Source organism: Scardinius erythrophthalmus (assembly GCF_964197995.2).
Source record: "Scardinius erythrophthalmus genome assembly, chromosome: 22".
Taxonomy (NCBI): Eukaryota; Metazoa; Chordata; class Actinopteri; order Cypriniformes; family Leuciscidae; genus Scardinius; species Scardinius erythrophthalmus.
Window position 1 is genome coordinate 8,862,808 of NC_138242.1, and position 24,647 is coordinate 8,887,454.

General features: G+C 37.1%; 2 protein-coding genes across 4 annotated transcripts; one reads left to right on the forward strand and one right to left on the reverse strand.

The window, feature by feature from the left end:
* Positions 1 to 277: 277 nt before the first annotated feature.
* On the reverse strand, positions 278 to 14,546 carry actr3b (actin related protein 3B). Of its 3 annotated transcripts, none has more exons than XM_081353072.1 (13): positions 14,415 to 14,546; positions 14,265 to 14,316; positions 13,710 to 13,765; positions 13,227 to 13,351; positions 10,856 to 10,966; positions 10,383 to 10,478; positions 7,195 to 7,302; positions 6,890 to 7,033; positions 6,378 to 6,551; positions 6,197 to 6,289; positions 2,539 to 2,664; positions 1,216 to 1,299; positions 278 to 1,127 (listed from the first exon to the last, which is right to left on the reverse strand). In XM_081353072.1, exons 2-13 carry the CDS (start codon positions 14,309 to 14,311, stop codon positions 1,032 to 1,034), a joined length of 1,260 nt encoding a protein of 419 aa, XP_081209198.1. In that variant the 5' UTR covers positions 14,312 to 14,316; positions 14,415 to 14,546; the 3' UTR covers positions 278 to 1,031. The 3 variants fall into 3 exon arrangements, with proteins under 3 accessions (XP_081209198.1, XP_081209199.1, XP_081209197.1); XM_081353073.1 differs by having other exon boundaries at positions 14,421 to 14,526; XM_081353071.1 differs by lacking the exon at positions 14,415 to 14,546 and having other exon boundaries at positions 14,265 to 14,392.
* On the forward strand, positions 14,510 to 23,485 carry xrcc2 (X-ray repair complementing defective repair in Chinese hamster cells 2; the record flags this gene model as incomplete). Its single annotated transcript, XM_081353074.1, is given in 4 exon segments — positions 14,510 to 14,550; positions 14,552 to 14,579; positions 16,204 to 16,285; positions 22,504 to 23,485. Coding segments are annotated over 4 exon segments (948 nt in total). The 3' UTR covers positions 23,301 to 23,485.
* Positions 23,486 to 24,647: the final 1,162 nt, after the last annotated feature.

A 24,647-nucleotide genomic window follows, 5' to 3' on the forward strand; every position in this document is an offset into this window, starting at 1 on the left:
AACAAATATACAAGCAATGAGGGATGCAATTGTTAGAAACTACTTTTGACTGCTTCATTTCTAATGATCATCACAGTTAAAATGACAGCATGACAGTTAAAATTAAATGCGTTTTGACAGCTATAAATATGCTATAAATGTGACAGCTGTAAATGTGTCAGATACAAACATTGTAATATTTGACCAAGTTCTATTACATTCTGTTCCTGAAATCCATCCTGAATGCACCCTTCTGCTGAGATCAGGATAATAACGTTTTTTTTTTTTTTTTTTTTTTATCCGAATCAAAACCAAGATTGGATTATGTGATCGAATCCAATTTTAGAATCCTTTTTTCTTATTATTTTGAACAGCCCATTTTCAAGATTTGACCCAATCAATAAACCGAAATCTGATCAAACTTTTGAACAACTGGGCCCTGATGTCATATGATAGCTTTGATAGAAGAACAGAGCAAAATTGAAGTCCTTGCTCACAAATTTAATAGTTTTGTTATTATTGGAGCTTAACAGCCACTAGTCACAGCATGCTTTCATTATATGAAAAAAAAAAGCAGCTTGGACATTCTCCTAAACATCGTTTTGTGTTTCATTGACAAAACTAAGTCATATGGGTTTGAAACAACACAGCGACAGAATTGTCAAATATTTTCAAACTATTCTTTTAAAATCCAACACAGAAACTGAAATGAGTGGCAAAGTAAACATACCCCACTGCATAGCTTCACCTGCACAGCCTGCATCAATGTGCAATTCTTCAACTCCTCTCTTTTGCTGCATTTACAATATTGAACATTCAGCGCCTGCTATCAAAGCACAAGCCTCAAGTCTCCAGATCCAATCCACATAATAACCTTGTGCCTGGCTTTGACATTTTCAATGATAGACAAAAAGCTTTGTTCTTTCTATTCTAAGCTTGTCAAAGCCTGAATTATTCCTTTTCAAAGAGGAGTGGCAATCAAAGTGTAGTATGGTGAGGTGATAAATCGATTGAATTGATATCTAGGCTTACAGCGGGGTGCGAGACCAGCACTAGGACATGATGCCAAAGACAGGGTTGTGGCGGCAGATTCTGGGTCCATATTCCTCATAGTCCTTCTTAGAGTGGCAGACTTGGAAGAACTCGGGCTATAGAATGTTAAGAAAGGGACATGAATCAGTGGTTAAGTGATGAATATATTCAAAAAAGAGACATATAATGCTGTGTGAGCATTACCGTAGAAGCCAACATGGATCCCCCAAACCACACGGCGTATCGCTGCATGTGATGAGATATTACCTGCACCTCCATGGGCTTGGGCTGGATGAGGAATCAGATGTATTCAAAGAATTTCACTATGCATTCAACAACGTCTCTAAAAACATGTTAGGAAATACATAACGGATCTGCAATGTATGGAAGTTAATTACATCTTGCAACGTTAATAAGGTTACTGATGCGACTATATGTACAAATACATGTTTTTTATGTTCTTACGGGACTAAATGTTTTATTAAGCATCCAATAAAAGGCATCAGACAATTACTTTATGCATTATTTGTGTCTGTATATCTACTTGTATAATATGCATCCATTATATTTAAAATATTTCCACTCAAAATTTACAAACACTTGACATGAAAAGCGAAGTAAAGGGAATCCAAGTAAATGCATATACTTTGAAATGCTTATGTATGCTCTTTTAGGAATGTAACGATATGCTGTATGATGTTATTTTTTACCACTTTTTTTTCCAGGCAATGTTGCCTCACGGGGCTGTTACAAAAATGAAAGAGAAAAAAAAAAAATGTGGGGAAAATGAGGCATTATAAGAAGCAGGATAATTAAGGGGCTGTGTACACGACACTGTTTTCAACTAAAAACTGAAAAACTTTTATGCGTTTTAGCCTGAAAATGCAAACTTTAAAAAAAAACAATACTGTTATAATCTCTGTGTAAACTACAAAAACATGAATTTGTGAAACCGGTGATGTCATGCGTATGCGTTTAACTTCATCTTCAGTCTATAGACCTTATGTAGCCCCGCCCCTTTTCAGCTGACTTCCGGTCTGTATTTTCACAGCGCTTTTGCGTGTTTATTAATGAACGGCTCGTTTTAAAATATTCCCAGTCGACTGACATTTGTTAAGTCATCTGCTTTAAACATTACAGTCCTCATGATAACTTTCGCTAACTTTACATTAAGTAAATCCACTTCAAAAGCTAATTACTCCTGGACAGCAGCGCTATAGAAATATACAGAGCGACCGCAAAAACGGAAGTTAAAAGACAATATTCTAAAGATGGCGGCGCCCTCGCTTCTCTGGTGCATAAGGTCTATAGGTGGGTAGTGTTATTTTACAAAGTGACATCGCCAACTACTGGCCTGGCATACATAATACAACATTTTTTGTAGTTTTTACTACAATAATGTTATCGTCTGTATGCGAAAAAAGAAAAGGAAAAGTTTTAAAACAGAGTAAGTATCCAAAACGCACTACAACACATAATGATTGTGAGTGTGGGGTGAGAAATTCGGAGACATTAATGAGATGAGACCTTTATTCTGCCGCCGCTGAGCTCCTCACTCAGTCTGAGTCTGGCGTCCACCACGCGCTTCAGGTCCCGCTGCAGCCTGCGACCAAAGTCCCGAAACATGGTGGAGCCTCCCGACAGGACAATGTTCTAATGCATACAAATGCACACATAATTCTGATATATATCTGTGTTTTCATTATGTTCACCCCCCCCATTATGTTCATATAGCTCAAGTATATAAATCATGGAAAAATGTATGCAAAAGCATCTATAAACATGCACAAATTTGCTTCGGTTTGAATGGACTCATTATGACAAAGACAAAGCATCACCACTCTACTATCCCTGTGCTGAGAAAAACTATTTAAATCAAAATTAAATCAAAATAAAAATCCACAACACTGCAGAAATTAAATAAAAAAAACACCTTGGTAATAGCAAATTATTCTAAGAAATGCAATTCTGTGGAAACAAGTATTCTGTGGAAACAAATAATAGTTCAGTTTTTGTCCACTTATAAATCTTATAATCCACAGAATGTGTTTTATTTAAAAATAAGTAAATAAATAAAACCAAAATAAAGCTTTTTTTTCACATATACTTCTGCAATAAACTACTGTTACATTGTCGGCAAAGGCCAGCAGAGTTGCATGCTGGGAATAAATGACCATGGGCTGACTGAGGTCAGCTTATAACAGGGTATCTGCTGGAGATGTGAGTTTTATTACAGGGCTGAGGGTTCAATCCTCACTTAACGAACTTGAGGAGAGCTATCCTGCTATTTGGATTAGGACACGCTGGTTTCTATCAAGGGAATAAAAGGCTGGCTTCCTCCATCTTTACTGATGAGTTTAAAAAAGTGGATTGACTGTGGTAGTGGACACTTTCACTGAGGTAAACAGCTTTCAATCTACAGTACAATGCAGACCAGAAGCTGGTAAGAGACGTTATTTCTCTTTTCTTTGGTGATCTTAAAACTAAATTTTCATAATTCAATTTATTCATAATTCATTTCTCTACCTGAAAACTTGATCCCCCCCTGCAGAGGATAATCAAATAATGTCACATTTAAACTACAAAAATGGCCCAGAAGTGCTTCTGAAGTGGCATTTAAGAGTCTTTACAATTTAATGCTGCTAAAATGTGGAATAAATACATTAACAGTGCAATTACAACTGCATACTTTTATACTAGTTTCAGTCAGAGAAGGCATAATTTAGTCTGGCTTTTATGTGGTATAACGCCTTTACACTGAATTTTGAGCAGGCACAGAACAGCCTTTACATTTTGTGAGGTCCTTTGCATGATCAGCTCATGTATATCAATGCTTAAAGCAATAATTTCAGGGCCATCGCAAGATGTAGATATTATGTGAATATGTAAATATATTTCCTCTGAATGCAGGTTTTACAGTTCACAGATTTTAATGGCAGATAATCAATCCATGTACTCAATCCTACATCAAGTGTGAACATGTGTAAACAAAATATGTTTCACGTTGACTTTGTTCTATATAGTCCAAAGCATGCAAATGCAATTGAAAATCTCCCTTGCATACTGAAAGCGTGATGGGAATTGTTATTGTATGTGTGAGCATTATGGCTACTGTAGTTCTTTTGTAACTTCCTTCAAAGTCCATGATGCTGCCAATGCCTGCTCCAATATTTGGTTTTAAAAACTTAAAAATACTGAGGATATATGAAAATAATTCCAGGTTTTGCAAGTGAAATCCTGTAGTACTTGTTATTTGTAGAGGAAATAACAGAACTGGCTTGGGTAGCCATAAACTCTGCAGTTGTCAGAACAAAGTTTTCGTGGCATAGCCTTAATGTCACTGCATGCAATCTATGTCGGGAAAATAAACATTTGTTCATAGCAAAAAATAGCACTTCCAATAATGAAATATGCCTAAACACAGAGCTTTCATTATAGAGGAGAGACAACTTCAGTTTCTTGCTCTAATGCAAAAGTAATGTAATAATAAAAAATAACAATGCAAAAATAGTAAGTAAAACAATATTGTAATATGTTAATTCAAGAAGTAACAGTCACAGATGGCTGATGTAATTTCTAGAGACAACCCTAGATGAGCCGATCGCTGCTCAGTGGCCTTTGTTGATTAGTTTGCTTTTGCTGGCAAGATTTTTTACACCTCAAGAAATGGTGGCAAAAAATTAAATAAAACTAAATAAAATAAAACTAAAAATTCAGTCCAATTCCTTCAAAATATTCCATAGTGAAGCTTCTTTCATAGGCAAATAAGAATCATTTCTGTGCACAGTAATGTAGATGTGCACTAATTATAAATGTGCATAATTGAATTTGTCAAGACTATTTATTCAGGCTGAGAGTTGTGAGATATAGAAATGGATACTGAGGTTATTTCAGAGCTGTTCAGTCCCATTTGCAGGGATCAGACAATTTAGATGAATTGTGAACAGAGTGGAAACACACTGACCCCTGTTGGACAAATAAAAGAACTGATCTCACTATGAAAACTATAAACCATAACAAAAACTGCAATATGCAGTCAAAGGGGTGACTGAACAAAGTGCACTTTAAAGAAATGCAAGAATGACTGTCATTTTCTATGAATGAAGTGACTTTCTTTTACAGATATGAGCTCCCATTAACCTGTTTTATTGATTAAACAATAGACAGTATAAAGGTAAGGAAAACAGAGAAAAACGAACAGAACAAATTGTAACACTCAGTATTGTGACTGTAGGAAAGAACAAAAGGGCAGCACATTGCCACGATGCTCTCAAACTATATTACTGCTAGACGAACAAAGTTTCTACCATTTCTGTTTTCAAGTGGTTTTGTTCTTTTTGAAGTGTGCTGTCCTTTCAATCTTTTTGGTTTCTTTTTGGACAAGCACCTGCTCTAAAGTTTTTTTAGTTTTTTTTTTGGATGTGCACACTGTAACCTACTGTGTCACAATTGCGAGTTCATACTTTTTTCTCAGAATTGTGAGAAAAATATATACCATGTCAATGGCTGGCCTAAATTATCTCCAGTTATCTTGTGCAAATGTAATCTCTCATTCACTCAATCACTAATTACTTAACTAACTAAATTCATTTAATGTAATGCAAATTTACCAGGATTCAAGTTTTTGGAAGTGCTGAGTGGAGTTTAACACTCCTTTCCACTGAAGCTAAAAAATCTTGAATAATCAAGTAAACGCGAAGGGGTAAAACTACCCTCCTCTTGTAGTATATAACAGTAATAGGAAATCAATGATGACCAAAACTGTTTGGTTAACAACATTTTTCAAAATATCTTTGTTTGTGTTCCACAAAGAAATGCATAGATAATCTAATTTGCAGAACAGAACAGAATACCATGATTGGACATTGCTAGAATTATGTGTACTGTTAACAGAACCTGTACAAATGTCATCATCTGATTTTCCATATGCTTATACTGTAAGTACTAGTGATTCTGTATCCTAAGTTAGTTCAAGGCTGGATCCTCTTATTCATTTCTACCACCTTTGGAAGTGTGGAGTGTCTTTAGTAAACTCTCTGTCAACTGATTGAATGTCAACTTTGACGCCATTGAGAATATTGGCTCCTCAACAAGCCTCACTATCAAATAATAACATTTCCAAAATATTGTATGCATTTATATTAAAGAGAACCACTGGAATTGCATGGTAATAGTGGTACTGTACCTTGTAAAGTGGTCTTCTGACATCTATAGGGCAGTTCTGAATGACTTCATCCACTACATCTGAGATGGGCTGCAAGAAGTCTGGGTTGGCAAACTGCAGAGTGAAAAGACCTTTTACTACAGTTTCCAAAGGTCATTCTGGGTATACATGTTGAATAATTCAGAAAGTGTGGTATTTCTACCTCAGGGTGAAAAAATATCTCTGGTCCCAGAAAACGCTCATATCCGACATCTATTAGAAATTCATTTTTGCTGATAGCATTGATTCCCTTGTATTGTTTTATCCATTTGCCAGGGTCCGTGTCATATTTGGTGAATTCCTTCACTATGTCTGGACAGATGTAGCAATACCTTTCCTAAAAAAAGCAAACAAAACAATAGAGTAATACAGATAAGGAGTACAAAAGTTGTATTACATATAAATATGATGGAGTAAGTGTGACACTACTGATTTTTTATTTATTTTAAGGGTTTACAGAACATCATATCACTCTGAACATGTGAAAAGAGAGAAATAGGAGGCTAAGTAAGGGATAATGCACAGTCTACTGGCTATACTAATAAAATTAACCCCGACAATGTATTCAGAACCTCTGCACTGATCATTATATAAAAATATTTGACCACTCAATGTCACGACTAACCAATCAGAATGAGGTATGCCAGAGAAAGGAATGTCATCCCTGCTACCCACTTTAACAGCTTTTGCGGTCTCCAGTGACTGTTCTGGAGGAACGCCAATCTCTCTATCTCTTAGCAGCTGCTGAATAAAGTAGGTGATGTCTCTTCCTGCTATAGGGATGTGCTTTATACAGCTGCCAATCACATAACCTTCGGCCTAAGAGATAAAAACAAACAGAAATCAGCCATCTAAATTGTTGAGGAAAGCTCCAGCAGCATTTGTTTGCAGATGCCACTTGATCTAATACAATGAAAATCATGCATTTTTGGCTTATATATCACTTTTCATAGCATTGTATGTATATCTGTGTTGATTACCACTGGTATGGCATGAGTAACCCCATCCCCGCTATCAATCACGATTCCTGTTAGTGTTCGTTTTCCAACCTGTTTTGAAGTCCATGATGCTGCCAATGCCAAAACAGCCTGAAAAATGTCCACACAGATAAATAAAATTGCTGTTTCCAAAATATTCCATGCATAATACAAGACTTTGTCCAGGGTGAATGGTCCCAAAGTTTACCTTGGATATATTTTTGCAGACTGTAGATCAGTGACATGTAACAAAACGGAACATGGAACTATATGGAACTAAAACAAACAATATATTGACATTTTGAGCCAGCCTTAAAAATAGCTTGCATCAGTGCAAACCCCCTTTTTGGCGTTAAAAAAGTACAATCAGGATTTACTAAAGACACGCAGTATAAAATAACAGTAGCGATGGAAAAGAGTAGACATGGCAGTAAAGTAGAGACTGACAATCAAATGAAAGATAATGCGCAGAAATATTTGTATGCTATCAAAGTGCGAATTACTGAAATTATGGGTGATGCTATTGACACTACCTGAGCAGTTGAACTAAATACACATGAACATTATGTAAGTTTTTAAAATGCATGTGCATGGTTCAGTTGAAAGTTGACTTGCTATTAATGCTGCCAAGACGAATAAATAAAATAAACTGTCTCTATCAGTCAGATGAGAGTTAATGCTGCATTCGTCACTATAGCAAGTGTAGGTTCCTGTCACGGTTATGTTATGGGTAATCTGTGTCAATTTCTGTTTTTGGGTGGGTTGGATACATGTTCTAATTTTGTTTCCTGTGTTTGAGTTCGTTGATTTGATTACCAGTTGCACCTGTTGATCATTTTGTTGATTATTTTGACTTTTGTATTTAAACCGTTTTGTTCAGTTCATTTGTCTGGTCTTATCCGATTTATCAGTTGTTTTGTTACAGTTTATCTAGTCTAAGTACTCTTGAGTATTTTGTTTCTTTGAGTTTTATTTTTTTTGTTAATAAATCATCACTACAGTGAATAGATCAAGCTCTTTTCCTTTATTTTTGCAACCGCTTCTGGCAGAAGAACAGATTATACAATGGATCTAGTGGCTGTTCGTATCCTCCTCCCATCCCAGAGGAACCGCTCCCTTGAGAGACATATTTTTAGACCTTCTCCATCTGCTAAACTATACGATGATGACAGCCTCAGTGTGTTTTTCCGGGCAGGGCTCAATGCTTCCAGGAGTCTGTGGACTGGGTCCTGATTAACTGAGGATTCCCCTTTACCATCGTCAAAAGGTGAAGGATCATCTAACCACAGTCCACGCTGTGCACTTTGAGCCATCTGCCGCCACCGTCCCAAAGGGCATAAAGCTAGATCCCACTGCGGGCACATAGCCCAACCCTGCCGTGATGCTAGAGCCAACGCCTGAGCCATGTATCACCCCAGAACCAGAACCAGAACCTAAAGCCCTATTCGGATGGGATTGGTTTAACATGGAGAGGTGGGATAAAGTGACTATTACCAGAGCTTCTCAGTGATTTTAGTCCCGTCTGAATGTACCATTTCAGTAATCATTACGGACAATGACGGTAAAGATCACAACAACTTTTAACTTCTGGAAAAATGTCTGGAAAAATTACCTCAGGTAATACTAATCCCGTGCAAATGAACCCGCTGTAAATATGTACATAAATATTCTGTCATTTCCTGTTTAAAAGTAGTTTTGTAAGTATGGAGTGGCTTGAAAAAGCATTCAGTTGTGTTCTAGGTGGTGGGACTGTGACAAACCTCAAGTGTTTTCCACATACCATTCCGATCAAAAAGAAGGTTGAAAGCACTTGTTAGAGGCACGAAACTTCTTTTAGCGTTAGGTAAGTGCCTTTTACCAACATAATCCAATCTGAACTTAATTAATACATCGTTTGACCAGACCTGTTTTATATATATATATAAATATAGGTTAAATGTGTTTGCACATGTGACATCAGGAAGCAACGTAATACGCACATGACGACAGGAAGGTGAAGGCTGTGCATAAATAGAGTTACCCCTCTCATGCACTTCTGCTAGTTTTACTGAGATTTCTTATCCCGTGCGAATTAGCATTATTACAGATGTCCTGTGGTAAAATTACATTACTCCATCTACCCTTGTAAAAACTAATCCCGTCCGAATAGGGCTTAACACAGGTGCGTGAGCCGGCAACATCGTCCATCACCAAGAGAATACTGGTGGAATATGAGGGGATGGTGTGGAGCACTGTCCCGTCAACAAAGGCTGATGTGGATGTGCTGAACTGTTTGATTTGGAGGAGAGCACAAATGTTAGCACACGGCCTCTTTCACCCTCCTGCACTGAGCCTGTTTCGTCACCCAGCAATGAGTTACTGATAGTCTGAGTCTTCGATATTCCCGCCCTGCCTCCCACTCCCACCTCCTCTGCCTGTTCCGAGTCAGCCAAGAGAGCCGTTCCTGAGAATTCTGCCTGTTCCGCATCGGCCAAGGAGGCCTTTTTTTGTCTTTTTTTTTTTTTTACCTGACTCTTCACTGTTTTCAGGGTTGATTGGAAACGAAAATTTGTACATCCTTTCCATAACACATCTATGTGTTGAAACTTTGCATGCACATTCACAACCCTAAATAAGAAGTCACAAAATTGCAGAAATAAATTGTTAAGCCAGTGTTTAGAGCAGTTTAATTTGTTTAAATTGACCCGCAACACAACAGGAGGGTTACATTTTATTTAACCCTTGTGCAACCTTATATATATAGAATTTTGCCCGTGTTAATGCCAACTGCATATATTTTGGCACAGGTGTGTATTTTTATTGGAATTTTATTATTTCACCACTATTTCCTTTAATAAATATATTTTTCACTAGGTACACAAAATAGTTCCACTCAGGACAAAAATGTCCCCATTTAAACCCATTAAAACTGCAATTTTTAATCCCAGTCCCAGGCATTTAACTATAAAATGATGCATTCTTTGTTAATAGACTTTCATTCTGTTGACAAGGCTTCAAAATGAGACCAAACTTAGGTATGTGCTCCCAAGCCGTTTTTTAACAGACATTTTTGTCCGGTATGGACCTATGTGTAACTTTTTTTAATTGATGCACAAGGGTTAAATGCTAATTAATTGACAAGATTTTATTTTACACATTATTGTAATTTCAAACACAATTTTCAAGCACAGTATTTAAACATAAAAGTCTACCTGAACAGCGATATACAGTCCCGGGACACTGAACGTTTCAAACATGATCTCAGCTAAGTATTCCCGGTTCTCTGGGGTATTTAGAGGAGGTTCTGTCTGAGGAGAAAACACAGCACTGCAACATCAGGATAAACAGACACAAAAGACCTGTTGAATAAATTAAATGTGGTCTTTAGTAATGTAAAATATTACTGCATATAAAAAGTGTTTTGTCATCATCAAGTGGAGCAGTGAGACAAAGGCACACATGCAAAAGACACACTGGAAACATCCTGTTTGTGACATGAAAACACTGTTGCACTCTGGTACAGACAAAGCAGCATCATTTATCATTATGCAAACAATAAATATTTCATTTGGTAGCTTCAATTATGTATGTGCTTCCTCTGTTTTTCAATGGGAAGAATCTGTTTCACAAATCACTGTGCCAAACACTTCATTATCTCATCTTTAAGAATGTACAGGCGACATACCATCAGGAAGCTGTGGTCCTCCGGCTCAGCTCGGAGATATTTAAATATGATCTGCTCCATGAACTTTTCCATGAGGTCCCAATCCTCAACAATACCATGTCTGATGGGCCACTAATGTATACACAGAGAAAAGGAACATTACATGAATTCTTAATCACTCTAGTCTAAGATAATGTTGTCTTTTGTCCCCAGAACACAAACTTGGGAATAATATACTCATCAGATGAAGCAACAGTTATGAAATATGATGATTGCACATTATTGTCCCAAATAGCAGTAAAATGATAATAGAGCTCAATTATTCTAGAATGAGGTGGTATTCACAAATTTTATTATTTATTTTAGTCTCACCGTTGGTGAAGATAGCTTAATCACAGTCGCTTGCGAGTACTTGATTACCGAATAATCTTTTTTTATATATATATATACTGTATATAAGCAATTTCTGTAGGGGTTTCTAAATGTAAGGTTTTTCTTTGGCTTTTTTATCTTTGTTCTCCCAAAACAAACTTCACGTTTCAGGTTTTTTTTTAAAACAGGTTCTCTTGCAGGATCTTCAAGTAGTTTACATCATCCATTTTTCCTTCTATTGCAAAAAGATGTCTTGTCCCTGATGATGAAAGGCAAGCCAACAGTATGATGCGACCACCCATTGTGAAAAAGAAGTGTGCATAATAAATCATTATGTGCATTTGTAGTATGCTTCAAAATGCAGGTACATAATGGAATAAAAGACCACTTAAAGAGAGTTCACTTTCATGACTATGTTTCTTAACACACTTAAGTACACTTTTAAAGTTAAAAGATTTCATTTAAAGTACATTTTAAATCATTATGGTTTAATAATCTTTTGTTGTGCTTTAAAGAATCAATCTTATTTGATGTGGTGACTAACATACAGTACTAAAGCACATGTAAAGTACTTCTTTATAATTTGATTAATAAGTTAAATATTTGATGCCAATATATTTTAAGTGTACTAAATTGCAATGTCATCATACTTTTTTAAGTATGCTGAAATGTACTTCTTTTTCACAAGGGACCACCAAACTCTACTGCTGGTATGGTGGGTTTTTGTGGTTGACAGTGTCAAATTCTAATCGAACATGGTTTTAAAAAGCTCTTCTTGCACTGCAAGCTGAGCAATGGTTTCTTTGTGCTTGTCTTTTATATAGCTCGGTATTATGTCAAGCTCTTGATATGGTTGACCGGTGGCCCTTCTCAGTTCTCAGTTATTGAACCCTGTAACTCCTTCAAAATGATCATTCGTCTCTCAAGTCTTCGTGTTCAAGCTGGGTTTTAAAAGACAACCTTTTCAAGGCAGTGTCTGAGAAGTTGGATGTAGCTTTACACTTACTGATAATTGAACCACTGCTGCACTGGCATTTTCAAACACTTTCATACATTTAATGATTTTTTTCCCCTATAATTATGTATTTCCAGTTTAAACAGGAAGTTTAACATAACACAATAAGGTGATCTTGCCCATCTGTTTTGCTACGTGCTAGGCAGTTCATACCAAGTTCTGGCATGAAACTCTAGATGGCGCAGGCTGATAGGTCCTTAACTCATTTGGTAGTGATCACATCGTCATCTACATAGCACAGATGATTGGTTGATGTAGCATCAGTGGCCAATAAGCTGCGGATCAACATTTAAATACCGGTAATGTTGCTGTTAGCATTCTGCAGCGCACTTTCAGAAACCCTCCACCTTCCCCAGCTCCAGATCCGCTACGGGGGTTATTTCATGTTTGTTACATGTGCAGCAGCGGCATGTCTTGCATGATCACAGCAATTTCTGTAAATGTATTGGTAGTAGCAAGTCTCTGTACTTGCTCTGCAGCAGCAGCAGCGTTGCAGATCTATTCCGCCAAAACCAAATGCATTAACATTGCCATATCCATTAACATTACCATGCCAAGCACTCCGAGAGTTGTCATGACAAAACTCATTTTATACTCAAAAACTGTACATAAACTGTACATTTAAAGGCTTTTTTAGGATTACACTAGCATATAGATGGCCTCAAGATGAACCTTTTGATTTGATGGGGTCTTTAAGTATGTAATATGTCAGCATTATCATTTCCGTCTGTGTTTGCATATGTCCTGTTACTGTTGCTTGGGAAATCCAGTAATTTCACTAGGAATCTATAAGGAAGTCGCATGTGAGTTTCATGTGTTGAAAGTGACTTCTGTGTAAGCTGTGCTTCATACATCTCAATGCTATTTACAATGGACCTTTTTTTATTTATTTTTTTACTTTTGCTGAAATATGACCACATCTTAAGCCTCAACAAATATGCTTATAAACTTCCTGAGGTAGATTGTACAGTGTCTACTGGTGCAGTACATATCACAGCTGATCACCTTGGTTGCATAGTTTGGCTTATCAATGGCTTCATCTCCGATGAAGAAATCGAGGTCATCCACCCCTTTCATGAGACGTCTCTGTGCTTGATCTCCAACACCCGCTGTCTCTCTGATCGCGATACCTGCAGTGACAACACTACAATCAGCTTACTGTAGCGCTGTGAAGTCACAAAGCACATTCATATAAAATAAACTCAACCCACATATGATATTTGACAGTATCCTTTGACAAAAGCAACACAATCAATAAGTGTTATGAAAGGATGTGTGTTGTTAACGGGCTCAGAGTCTATTGAGGTTACAGCAGTGGTGAAATTAGATTTTTTGTAATAGCTTAAAATAGTGGTTCCCTAAGGCAGTTTTTAATTAAATTCGGGATCCAAATATTATATCCCGGATCTGAGTGCTGGACATGCAGTATTAGGCTTCTCTGATCTGTCCCGCTGTGCGTTTAACAACTTAAACTGGCATGCAGCTCACAGGACGGCATGATGAACTGGGGCTCCGTGTTTCCTGCATAACCAATCTTGGTGTACCTGGAGAAGAAGAACAGTGATCATCATCATCATGAATGAGATGAATGAACCTGTACGGTCTATTTGTTTATCATTTTTCAATCAGTATTTCCAGTGAGTACACGGTCTCTCCATATTCAGATAACAGCTGTGGAAGTTTATTGTACAGCTATAATGCACCTGATTAATGTCTTGAAATGGCAGATTTCAAGACTTTATTTTTCAGATGCAGATGTTATGTTTACATCAAAATACTGCTACTTCTGCATTTGATTTGACTAGTGCTACAAGTCTGAATTCATCAGACAGCTAGACCAGATATAAACATATGTCAATATATGGCATTTATATACAACCCCCAATTCACACATCCCTCATCCAAATTTGTGAATTAATCCTCCTGACCCAAATCATAACAGATTACAACTATTCAGAAACATTTTAAAGTAGTTTAGGACTGTAGAATTTTGAATTCTGTAGACCCCCCCTACCAAAAAGTGACAGTAAACAACAAACTCACCCTGTCCCGCAGTCAATCACGCATGGAGGGGGCCGCACTGCCATCATCAGCACTAGATACAAGCATACAAACATATCCGCATGTCACAACAATAACGACGTCATCTGCATTGAAACCATGATGTGTCGTTTACAGGGTTGTCAGGTGTACCTTTACCGCGATTTAAATTGTCCCTTGATTATGGCTTGCACCGTTATTTTTTAGCGACTACTTCCCGAGTCAAAGGGAAAGCAGAAAATAGAAACATGCTGGATCCACTCGCGCTGCCTCATCACGATCCACAGAGCTGACAGCGACATTTCCAATCCTACTATGGTAAAGGCTGGATTATTAATATTCAACACGAGCCAAGCCCTCGCCACTTTACATATATAAGACGTTCGCTACTGGAAGGTTATTAAGGAACGTCAACATGGCGTAATTAATATTCATGAACTAAACCTTTTGCCATAGTAGGCTCCGTAATTTCACGAGCTGGCAAAGTGCCTGTAACAGACCGCAGCAGCGCGTGGCGCATTATGATTGTTTACTTTCTTAACTCAATGTACGATACAGCTTTAATGGCAGACGTACCTAGACCTATATATATTATATATATATATTATCAATGAACACTGGATAATTATGGGATAGGGACCCTTTAAATGTTATTGTGCATATTATTATTATCATATTATTAACATTAATAGTATTTTTTTATGTCACTGCTTTTATTGTGTGTGTTGCCAATATTGTATGTTAAAAATCATATGCCAATAAAGCACTTTGAAACTGAATAAAACTGACTGGTGACATCTTGAGTATCATCTAGAATAGAGATCTGAAGGGTGAACTCTAGATGGCAGTCGGTCCTAATTTTACATTAAGACATAATAATCATTTATACTGTGTTTTACACATTTGATGTTCCACTGTAGTAAGTGACGCTGTATAAATTTATATAAATGTATATGGTGTATTATTTGTACATAATTCAAAGTTTCACACTTTCAAAACGTATCTATTCAAATGAATGTCCACAGAGTGTGGAGACTGTCAGAAACGTTTTTTTGTGTGTGTCATTCTTCAGTTTTATTTTAGTTAAATACATATTTCATAATAGTCTACTACTAAAACGATCTGTTAGAAAAACAATAATTTTACAATTATTTGAATTCAATAATTTTTCATCAAAACAACAACCCTGTGGTAATATCTGACGTCTAAATGAAGTAATGTAATTGAAGTAATCACATATTTTCTTACTATAGCCTACTCTCGTTGTATGAGAAGTAGATACAATAATTATAACATATCACATAATATTAAATAATAGATAATCTATAATTATCATAAAAGTCCAGAAGAAAACTGAAAAGTGAAAGCTACCACTTCAAACGGTGCACATCTCTGAATAAATCTTCTCATATTCTATAAAATATAAAATAAAGGAGAAAGTTAAATACAAATACATGTTATTGTGTGGTTTCAATATTAGGTTGTCGGAAATTGTAGGACTCTTGTTTTGAAATGTAGTCGAACGCTTATGTATCAGGAAATAGATTCATGAAATAATTGCGCGAAAAGCAACGAAATGACAGCGCGAGTCAGAATGGCTGAGAATGGCGCACAGGTACATCTGACAAATCAGTTCACATTAAAGCTTTAAGAAAACCTGCTATTAAATAATACATTTTAACGCATGTTTAAGTTTAAAACCGGCTAAACGTATAGAAACATGAAATATTCCTGTATATACATTGCAATAGGTTCATTCAAATTATCATCATGACAGTTTTCAACTAAATCTTTGTTGGAGTGGAAGTACAAATTGAGGTCCAGACCTTATTCAGACATGTTCATGCATTATGTATGAATGGGGTCGTACAATAGACAGTACTGGAAAGCAATTAGCTATGCCTTTTATTGCTGTAAACACGAATGTTTGTGTTTTTTCCAGTTGGTAAGCAGACTTGAGGGGCGACCGTCATTGAGGGACATTGAACCCAATATATTTCCTATCGACAGCGGTCCACGTCAAGGTGCAGTGAAATCAAACTCACCCTTCATGTATTGAATGTGAATTTGAATTGAATTATCCATTATAACATGCAAGTTATTGGAATTTCATTAGTACAACAGTAGTTAAATGAAACAAACATACGTTAATTACATCGGTACTTTTGACTAATATGATAATATTTGACATGTTTGTTCTCAGTCATCAAATGTCCACAGCATTGTTTTAACATAAAAATAAATATTGAAATCAAAACTTCAGATCGGTTAGATGATCTTTCTGTGAAGTGAAGTGTTCTTCCACCATGATCCATAAAATGAAAGCTAAATTAATTATAAATAAGAGGTATAAATAAAAAATATGTAAGTGGCAGTTAAGATCATTGATATGATGTGATGTTTCTGGAAATACCTCATATGTTGTGTGAATGATAACATTTAAGGATAGTTGAACAGGTGTACATAATAAAGTGGCCGGTGAGTGTATAATGAAAAATGTAAAAACAAAACAAAAAACAGACCAGCCTTAGATTATCTCAAAATTTTCTTTCTTTTTTTTCTCTGCTTATTATGCAGAGGCAACTGTAAGTAAGCCATTCATATGCATTATAGACCAACTATTTAAAATACTGTTATGTTGGTTCCACATTAATTTGTAGATTCAGTGCAACAATATATTTATGATTACAATTTTAATTTTAGGTGTGATTATTTGAATTGTTTTAATATTTCAACGCTCCTAGAGATTAGACGAATTTGTTCACAGCCATCAAAATATCCACAATATTGTTTTTACATAACTTAAAAATAATAATAATAATAATAATTTGTTAACAAACAAGTATTCATTACTTCAATGAGCTCATTGTTTCTGCATTAAATTATTACATTGTTTAAATTAATACATTTTTAGCTAACTGTGACTTTGCTCTAAATTGTAATATGGACTCATGCACTTTCTGTAAAGCTGCTTTGCAATGATGTGTATTGTGAAAAGCGCTAAACAAATAAACGTGAATTGAATTGAATTAAATAAATTCTATTGGTGGCAGTTGAAACATTGATTACTGATATCATCTAATGTTTCTGGAATACCTCATATGTTGTCTGTGTGAACATTTCTGGGTAATACATACTGAAAAATTAATTAATTACATTTTAATTGAACTTGAATCAATAATTGTGGCAACTAATAAACCATTCATAATTTAAAGAGGGAGAATATGTTTTTGCTCTTTTTTGTCATTTAATTATTTATTATAAAAAAAAAAAAAAAAAACTGTACACACCTGTTTGGCCAACCAATGACATATGAGGGAGTGTTCCAGAAACCTTTTTGTAAACAATAACTTTTGCAGTACCATTTGGTGCCACTAGTGATGACATAACACATTTCACCTTCAAATTCAAATGTATCATCCTGTTTGCTATCTCAATTGAAATTCAGCAATTTAATAGAATGCTGCAGTGATGACGTATTTTTGTGGGGCAACATGGAAGTTAGAATCACACTGGTTCCCTCAATTAAAAAAACAAAAAAACTAAATTAATGCAGAAAATAAGCTTTGTGAACAACAAAAGTTTATGATTTTTATACATTCTTGTTCATCATATAATCTTCACAGACGAACATTGCTTTTTCAGCTTTTCAGTGAATTCAACTTTTCGAATTTTGAAGCAGAAGTTAAAAAAGCTAAACGTAGGCTATTAACGAACTACACCATGGTTGCATGTTTTAAACTCACCACTATTAAGCTTCTAAAAACTCTTTCAGTCTTTATTTTCAAAAAAAATTCTTGAAAGTTTGAGATAGAATTGATTGCAACAGCTCGATTATTAACACAATCTGTAAAAGTGGACTTGAGTAGTTGAGTTTACCTGTTTCCCGTGATGACGTTTAATGTTCCCGACGAACTCTGTAGTCCCATTTAGCTACTTGTTAGCAACTGCCTTTTTCAAGACAATTAAAAACCTATAAAAATCACAAGGAGTTATTACTCGTGTATTTTATGTTGTAGAAAAAATGTGAAAATAGCTTGTGTTAACCACAGACCTTATTTCAGACGTTTAAACGAAAACTCTAAAACAGCTTAGGTTACGAATATATCCCTGGTCCCCTGAGAAGGGGAACAAGATGCTGCTTCATGGTATTATGGATGTCAAAATGTCTGAAAAACTAAATTTGAATTAAATATTACTAATATTCAAATTATATTTTAATTTAAAAGGCATAATTTCAATTAGGGGGAAAAAGCTTTTGGCTTGTCTCCTGATGCCGCAAGAGGGCATGAGCAAAATATTAGTATGCTGCAATAAATTTATTCAAATTTATTATATTTAATTTAATTACATTATACATATTAAATACATTATATTAATAGAACATTTTATTTAAACTAATTTTGTGCTATTTAAGAGGTCAGAGAGATAGCGACTGGAGAATAAAAAATAACCATGAGCCATTGTTACAGGAAGGATAAAATCAAATAAAACAAATTCTAATGTTGACAGAGCTGAGTGTTAATTAACCATTTTTAAGATGAAACTTAAAAGAACCGTATATATTCAGTCCTCTAATTGTTGATGGGATGGAGTTCTATTCCCGTGCAGCTTTAACAAAAAATACAGACTGAATAAATGTACACTTTAAGAGGGGAATAATACAGTCCCCTCTCGCTCCACCCCTTGTGAACCGATGAGCAGTTGTTCTTATGTTAACTTACAATTTAAGCCAAATTGTAATTTGATAGCCCTACTTGGTATTGACGCAATGGGAAACGCCATCAGCATGACAGGTGTCTAAGGCATGTATAAACAAATGCTAATAATCATTTGCAGACGGCTGTCCATGATTTCACAAGCGGAGCACCCATGAGTATAAAAGCACCTAAATTACACGTCATTATCTCTTGTGTCTGTAGGAAAGATGCAGGCAAACCAGAAGTATGACACTGAGACGCAGCGTCTCGTTCCCCATCTCAGGGAACCAGGGTTACAGACGTAACCTGAAACGTTACCTTTTGTAGTGGAACTTTGATGCTGCATTTTTTTTAAGCTATGGGGAACCAATACCCACTACACCAAGCTGAGGGAATGCCTTCTTCACTTGGCTGCGAATATGCACAAATGTAGTAGGCAAAGAATAAATTGACTCTACGGATTACCCAGCCGGAGTCAGAAGCGTGTCAATCCCATGGGTGCATACCATGTGATTCATGTAGTGGTGCTACTCCCTAAGCCAATAGTCCCTAATTCTAGGAAAGATCACCAAGCTTCTGTGCTTTACAGCAAGGGAAGTCACGGCTCTTCCACATTCCTCCCTCCTTTGCAGGACAGGCCTCTGCCTTAAACAGCTCCAAGAGCAGAGCTTCGACTATGTCAGGCATATCACACCAGTATTTGACAAGGTTCTTAGGGAGTACCTACTGCAGGGGAGCTTTTACTCAATTTTAACAACCCTAGAGTGATTAGGGGAGATTAGCTCATACCATAACTTGAGTAGAAGCACTTATCCAGGATTAACTTTAGTTAATGGCTAAACTATATAATGCTACAATGATGAGGAATGCCATCGGCGATCCACCTCTACTCATCAGTTCGTAACACTGATTAGGCTATCCCTATAGAAGCACCCTACCAAAGGGGAGCATATATCCCTTCTTCAAGACCCAACAACATATAGGGAGGGAGTTAAACAAAACAGATAGACTCTTGTGAATTGCCCATCATTGTTCCATTCACCCTGCTCTACTTTAAGGTGTTCTTGAGCAGCCTAACAAAAGGAGCATGCAAGCTGCTAAAAACCACAGTGACTAACTCCTCCCTTTGTATTTGCCACTCAGTAAAGGGGGAGCATACATTCTGACCCTTTAAAGTGGCAAAGGGAGGCAAAAGAGAGCGGGACATAATGCAGTTTGCCCAATAACTCTCATCACCCTGGCTTTAAACCACAAGGAAGCCGCAGGGGAGCCTAGGCCCTACTTAAAGACCTCAATTTAACTGGGGGCGAGCAACTCATACCTTGCCTTGTGTCAAGGCTCTCTACCTAAGAGCCGCTATAGCTTCATCTTTTTGGTCCTGTTTACACCTGGTAGTAAGATGCGTTTTGGTCGATCGGATCACAAGTGGGTGACGCTAAGTACAGGTGTAAACAGGGTCTAAAACGTTTTGAGCTTGCCCACTTTCAACCATTTCCAGAGGTAGTCGAAAACGCATTCTACTGGATTGCTGTTGTAATGAAATGCTCATGTGGTCGAATGTATTAGAACAGCCACAAAAAAAAAAAAACAGCCTACTGTCGGTTAAAGACCAGACAGGCCTTTACAGACAAGGTTTGAAGATGAAAAACGTACCAAGCACAATGTTCTCTCACCATTTCTAACACGAACTCACAGCGTTAAATGGGTCTTGAGGCTTTCAGAGCAGATACAAAAGCTGCTGCTCTGTGTATGTTTTTCTGTCGTCTCCGGTCGTGTTCATATGTAATAGGCGCAAGCTTCTTTTGTCAACTAGATCGAAAGATCTGAAAAAATATGAAAAAAACCCTCCCCTTGAAGAAATCAGGGACAGGAGTGGTTGAAAGTGGACAATAGAGACTGATTAAACACCAGGTGTAAGTGGGTATGTGTCTCCCTCGTCTACTTGTAATCCGATCATCCAAAGTGCATCTTAATACCAGGTGTAAACAGGGGCTTTCTTTTAGCACTAGAACATAGAATGCAACAGATAACAAGGAGGGACGCACAGAGGCGAGCTTACTCTACATATTAACATTGGTGAACCAAGGCTATAGTAGAGCACCCATCCAAAGGGGTGCATACATCTCTATTCAAAACCCAACAGAAGTTGGGGAGAGAGGTAAATGAAGTAGAGGGAATCTGTACTGCCCTACATAACTCTGTTCATCCTGCATCAACCCTAAGGGGATAACCTTCAGCCCTCACAGGCCCCCAGAGAGGGATATATCTCCTGAAAGCTGCTGACTGAGACCTCAGCTCTGTAAACTTCTCTACGACTGCCTTGTCAGGAAGACAGAAGAGGTCAGACTGTGAGATCAAAGCTTTGAGGGAAAAATTTTCCCTTTCTCCTTATCACAGATGCCCATCCGGCTATCTGGCAACTATAGCAACCATAGAACGGCCGATGCACAGGTCGTGTGCATTGTGGCACAGATGACTAGATTTGTGGCTTGCAGAGCTTTTTTTTCACCACAAACTGACTCATCCCTCAAGAGAGAGTCAAGTAGGGCTTGGCGATATGGCAAAAAAATAATCGCAATATTATTTTTTTTCAGAACGATTGACCAATCTTATATCTTGGCAGAAAATATGCCTGAAATATGAAGCCAAATATTGTACAAACTTATCTTAAACATATTCTATATACTCAGAAATAATATAAAATAAAAATTGCTTAATATTTCTTAGCCAAAAAGTAAAAGCAATCAATAACACACGTAATAGGCTATTATTAACATCAAATTCTTTGTACAAACAGAAAATAACAGCACCTTTCAGCCTGTCACAATCATGCAAAATGAAATATGAAAACAGGTTTTTGCATTCCATTGCGTTATTTTTCCTGTTGTTTCTATGTTTGGTGGACTTGCTTTATAGTTGCACCCTCGTCTTATGTCTTTTGCAGCTTCTCACTCGTGAAACGACATTCTAAAAATGTGGCACTCAAGTTAAAAAATAGTTCAACTCACTTCTAATAACTTTGCTTTTTTTCCCATTCCACTCATCAATTGATCAGCTGGCCCAGTCTGTTGTGATTGGTCAACCACATAGTGTATATCGGAAATTTAAACGGCCTTACCATAATGGGGTATAGCTTCTGAGGCTTCTTGAACAGCTGTAAACAGTGTTACATCTATGTTAACTATGGTGTCGGTATTGGAAGTTCATGAATTTTTTGCCCTCGTAGTGAAAAAACAGCATCTCCTCAACATCAACAATCACTTACCCAACTGTTCTCATTATGCAAATATGTAACATGGTGATGTAGGATATACACGGAAATAATAGCAAGACTGCAAACGAGGTGTTTTCAGGCAAGTGTTTTCTGTTGAAGAGATCAACTATCTTAGCTATCTTATTATCTTAAGCCTGCTTTGTAACTTTGCAAAACATTTACATGCACAAACAGCTATATTAAAAGAAATGTTTATGTTTTAGCTATATTAAAAGAAAAAGCATAATATGTGGTCTTTAAATATCAGTTCATTTCTGCATCCGTACAGGTGACGTTGTGGAGTTTCATGGCATGGAGGGCACAGGTAAGACAGAAACCTTGTACCACCTGATCATCCGCTGCATCACGCCAGTGCAGAATGGAGGTCTGGAGGTCGGGGTGGTCTTCATTGACACGGACTACCACTTTGACATGCTGCGCTTAGTGAGCGCTCTGGAGGGACGTTTGGCCGAAGACTTAAAGGAGAGTGACGGCTCTGAAAATGAACCAGAGGAGAGGGTACGTTCATGTCTGCGCAGGCTGTCTGTAGTGCACTGCAACAGCTCAGTACAGCTCCTCTTAACCCTGCACTACCTCGAAAACACTTTCTCCAGCCAGCCCTCCGTCGGCCTGCTGGTCATCGACAGCATCTCTGCTTTCTACTGGGTGGACAGATTCAGTGGCGGCGAGAGCACTGTTTGTCAGGAGGCTAACCTAAGAAAGTGTACCGAGTTGCTGGACAGACTCCGCAGAAACTACGGCATCGTGGTTTTCGCCACCATTCATGCCATCATGAGGAACTATGGATCTGATCCAGCGGTGTCAGATGTGCCCTGCTCATCATCATCATTATCATCATCTCACAGGTGGAGGTCAGCTGAAAGCGCTACAGACTTTGACAAGCCCTACCTGTGCAGAGCATGGCAGAGAATAGTAACTCACAGGATGCTGTTCACTAAAAGTCCTTTGTCAAATGACCACAAACAAGTTTTCTCCACAGCATGCACCAGCATAATGACCAAAGGTGTCAAAAGATGCTCATTTCATGTCATGGAAGACGGTATTAAATTTGTATGTGACAAGTGAGCATGTGCTGAACCTCTCAGCACAGGACACATGAACTTTTGGGTTGTCACAATTATGAGGGCTACTTGGCGAAAGAAAATTGTCCTAAAAATGTCCACTTATTGTCTGTCAGTGTGTTTAATTATCAGTGCAATACTTTTTCTATTTTCCTTTCTAAACTGCTATTAAAGACATGATTTATATGGACCGTTAATACAGAAAACTTCTTTGATTTATGGTTTAGTTGTTAGATTAATGGCTAATGAGGACCTTACTGTACCTTTCTTGGAAAAACATAAAACATCAATTTTTGCCATTCATTAAGGAATTTTATTTTATGGATGACCTCAATTTAAATTTGCTAGTGTTTGCGAAGTAAATCATCACTAGTGTACTAATTGTAAGTGCATGCATTAGTGTTCTAATACTGTTTTATGGATTTGAACAAACCCCTAATTCTTAAAGTCGGCATGAAATTGAAGTTGCAATTGTCTTTTCCTCTCTATTGACAGCTTCTTGGAAAAGTGAAACAGCTTCTTATAAAAAATGTAGGGTGGGACTTGATTTTGTTCATTAGAATTAATTGGACTGTTGAATCTTGGTTTGCTGTTGCTGTCTCATGTGAGTGACAGTTTGCTGGACGTTATTTTCCCGCCCTTGTGCCAGTAAACGCGTCATCAGAGAAAAGAACAGATGAAGCTGCAAGGGGAGGGGAAGTTATTTGATTAAATACTACAAGAACACATGAATGTAAAAAAATATTAATAAAAACAATGATGTGCACAGATAAACAATTTATTATAAGTACTGCAATATTCCATTAAGAAGAAGATTTGTCAATTTTGATGGTGACTTTAAGCGTTAAACTTTGTGGGCCTTTTCTATGAATATCTCAAATCATGCAGCTTCCAAGCAGCCATTCAGAAACCACCCTAGCAACCAAATTTAGTTACAAAGTGCTGCATAGCAACACCCTGGTTTACACCTGGTATTAAGATCGGATCACAAGTGGACGATACTAAATACAGGTGTAAGCAGGGTCTAAAACGTTTTAAGCTTGTCCACTTTCGACCACTTCCAGAGGTAGCCAAAAACACATTTGACGCATCCGTACTGGCGTAATGTAGACGCTCATGTGGTCGAATGCATTCGGACAGCCACAAAAGACCTCCTTCTTTCCGCCTACGTTAATATTATGGGACTTGCGCTAGACAGGTGTGATTTGAACTTTGCCGGTTGAAGACCTAAATTTGGTTTTAAGATGAAAAACGTACCAAAAACGATGTTTTCATTTCATTCTTGATTTCTAACACGTACTCACAGCATTCGAAGTAGACCCTCCCCTCAAATAAAGCAGGACAGAAGTGG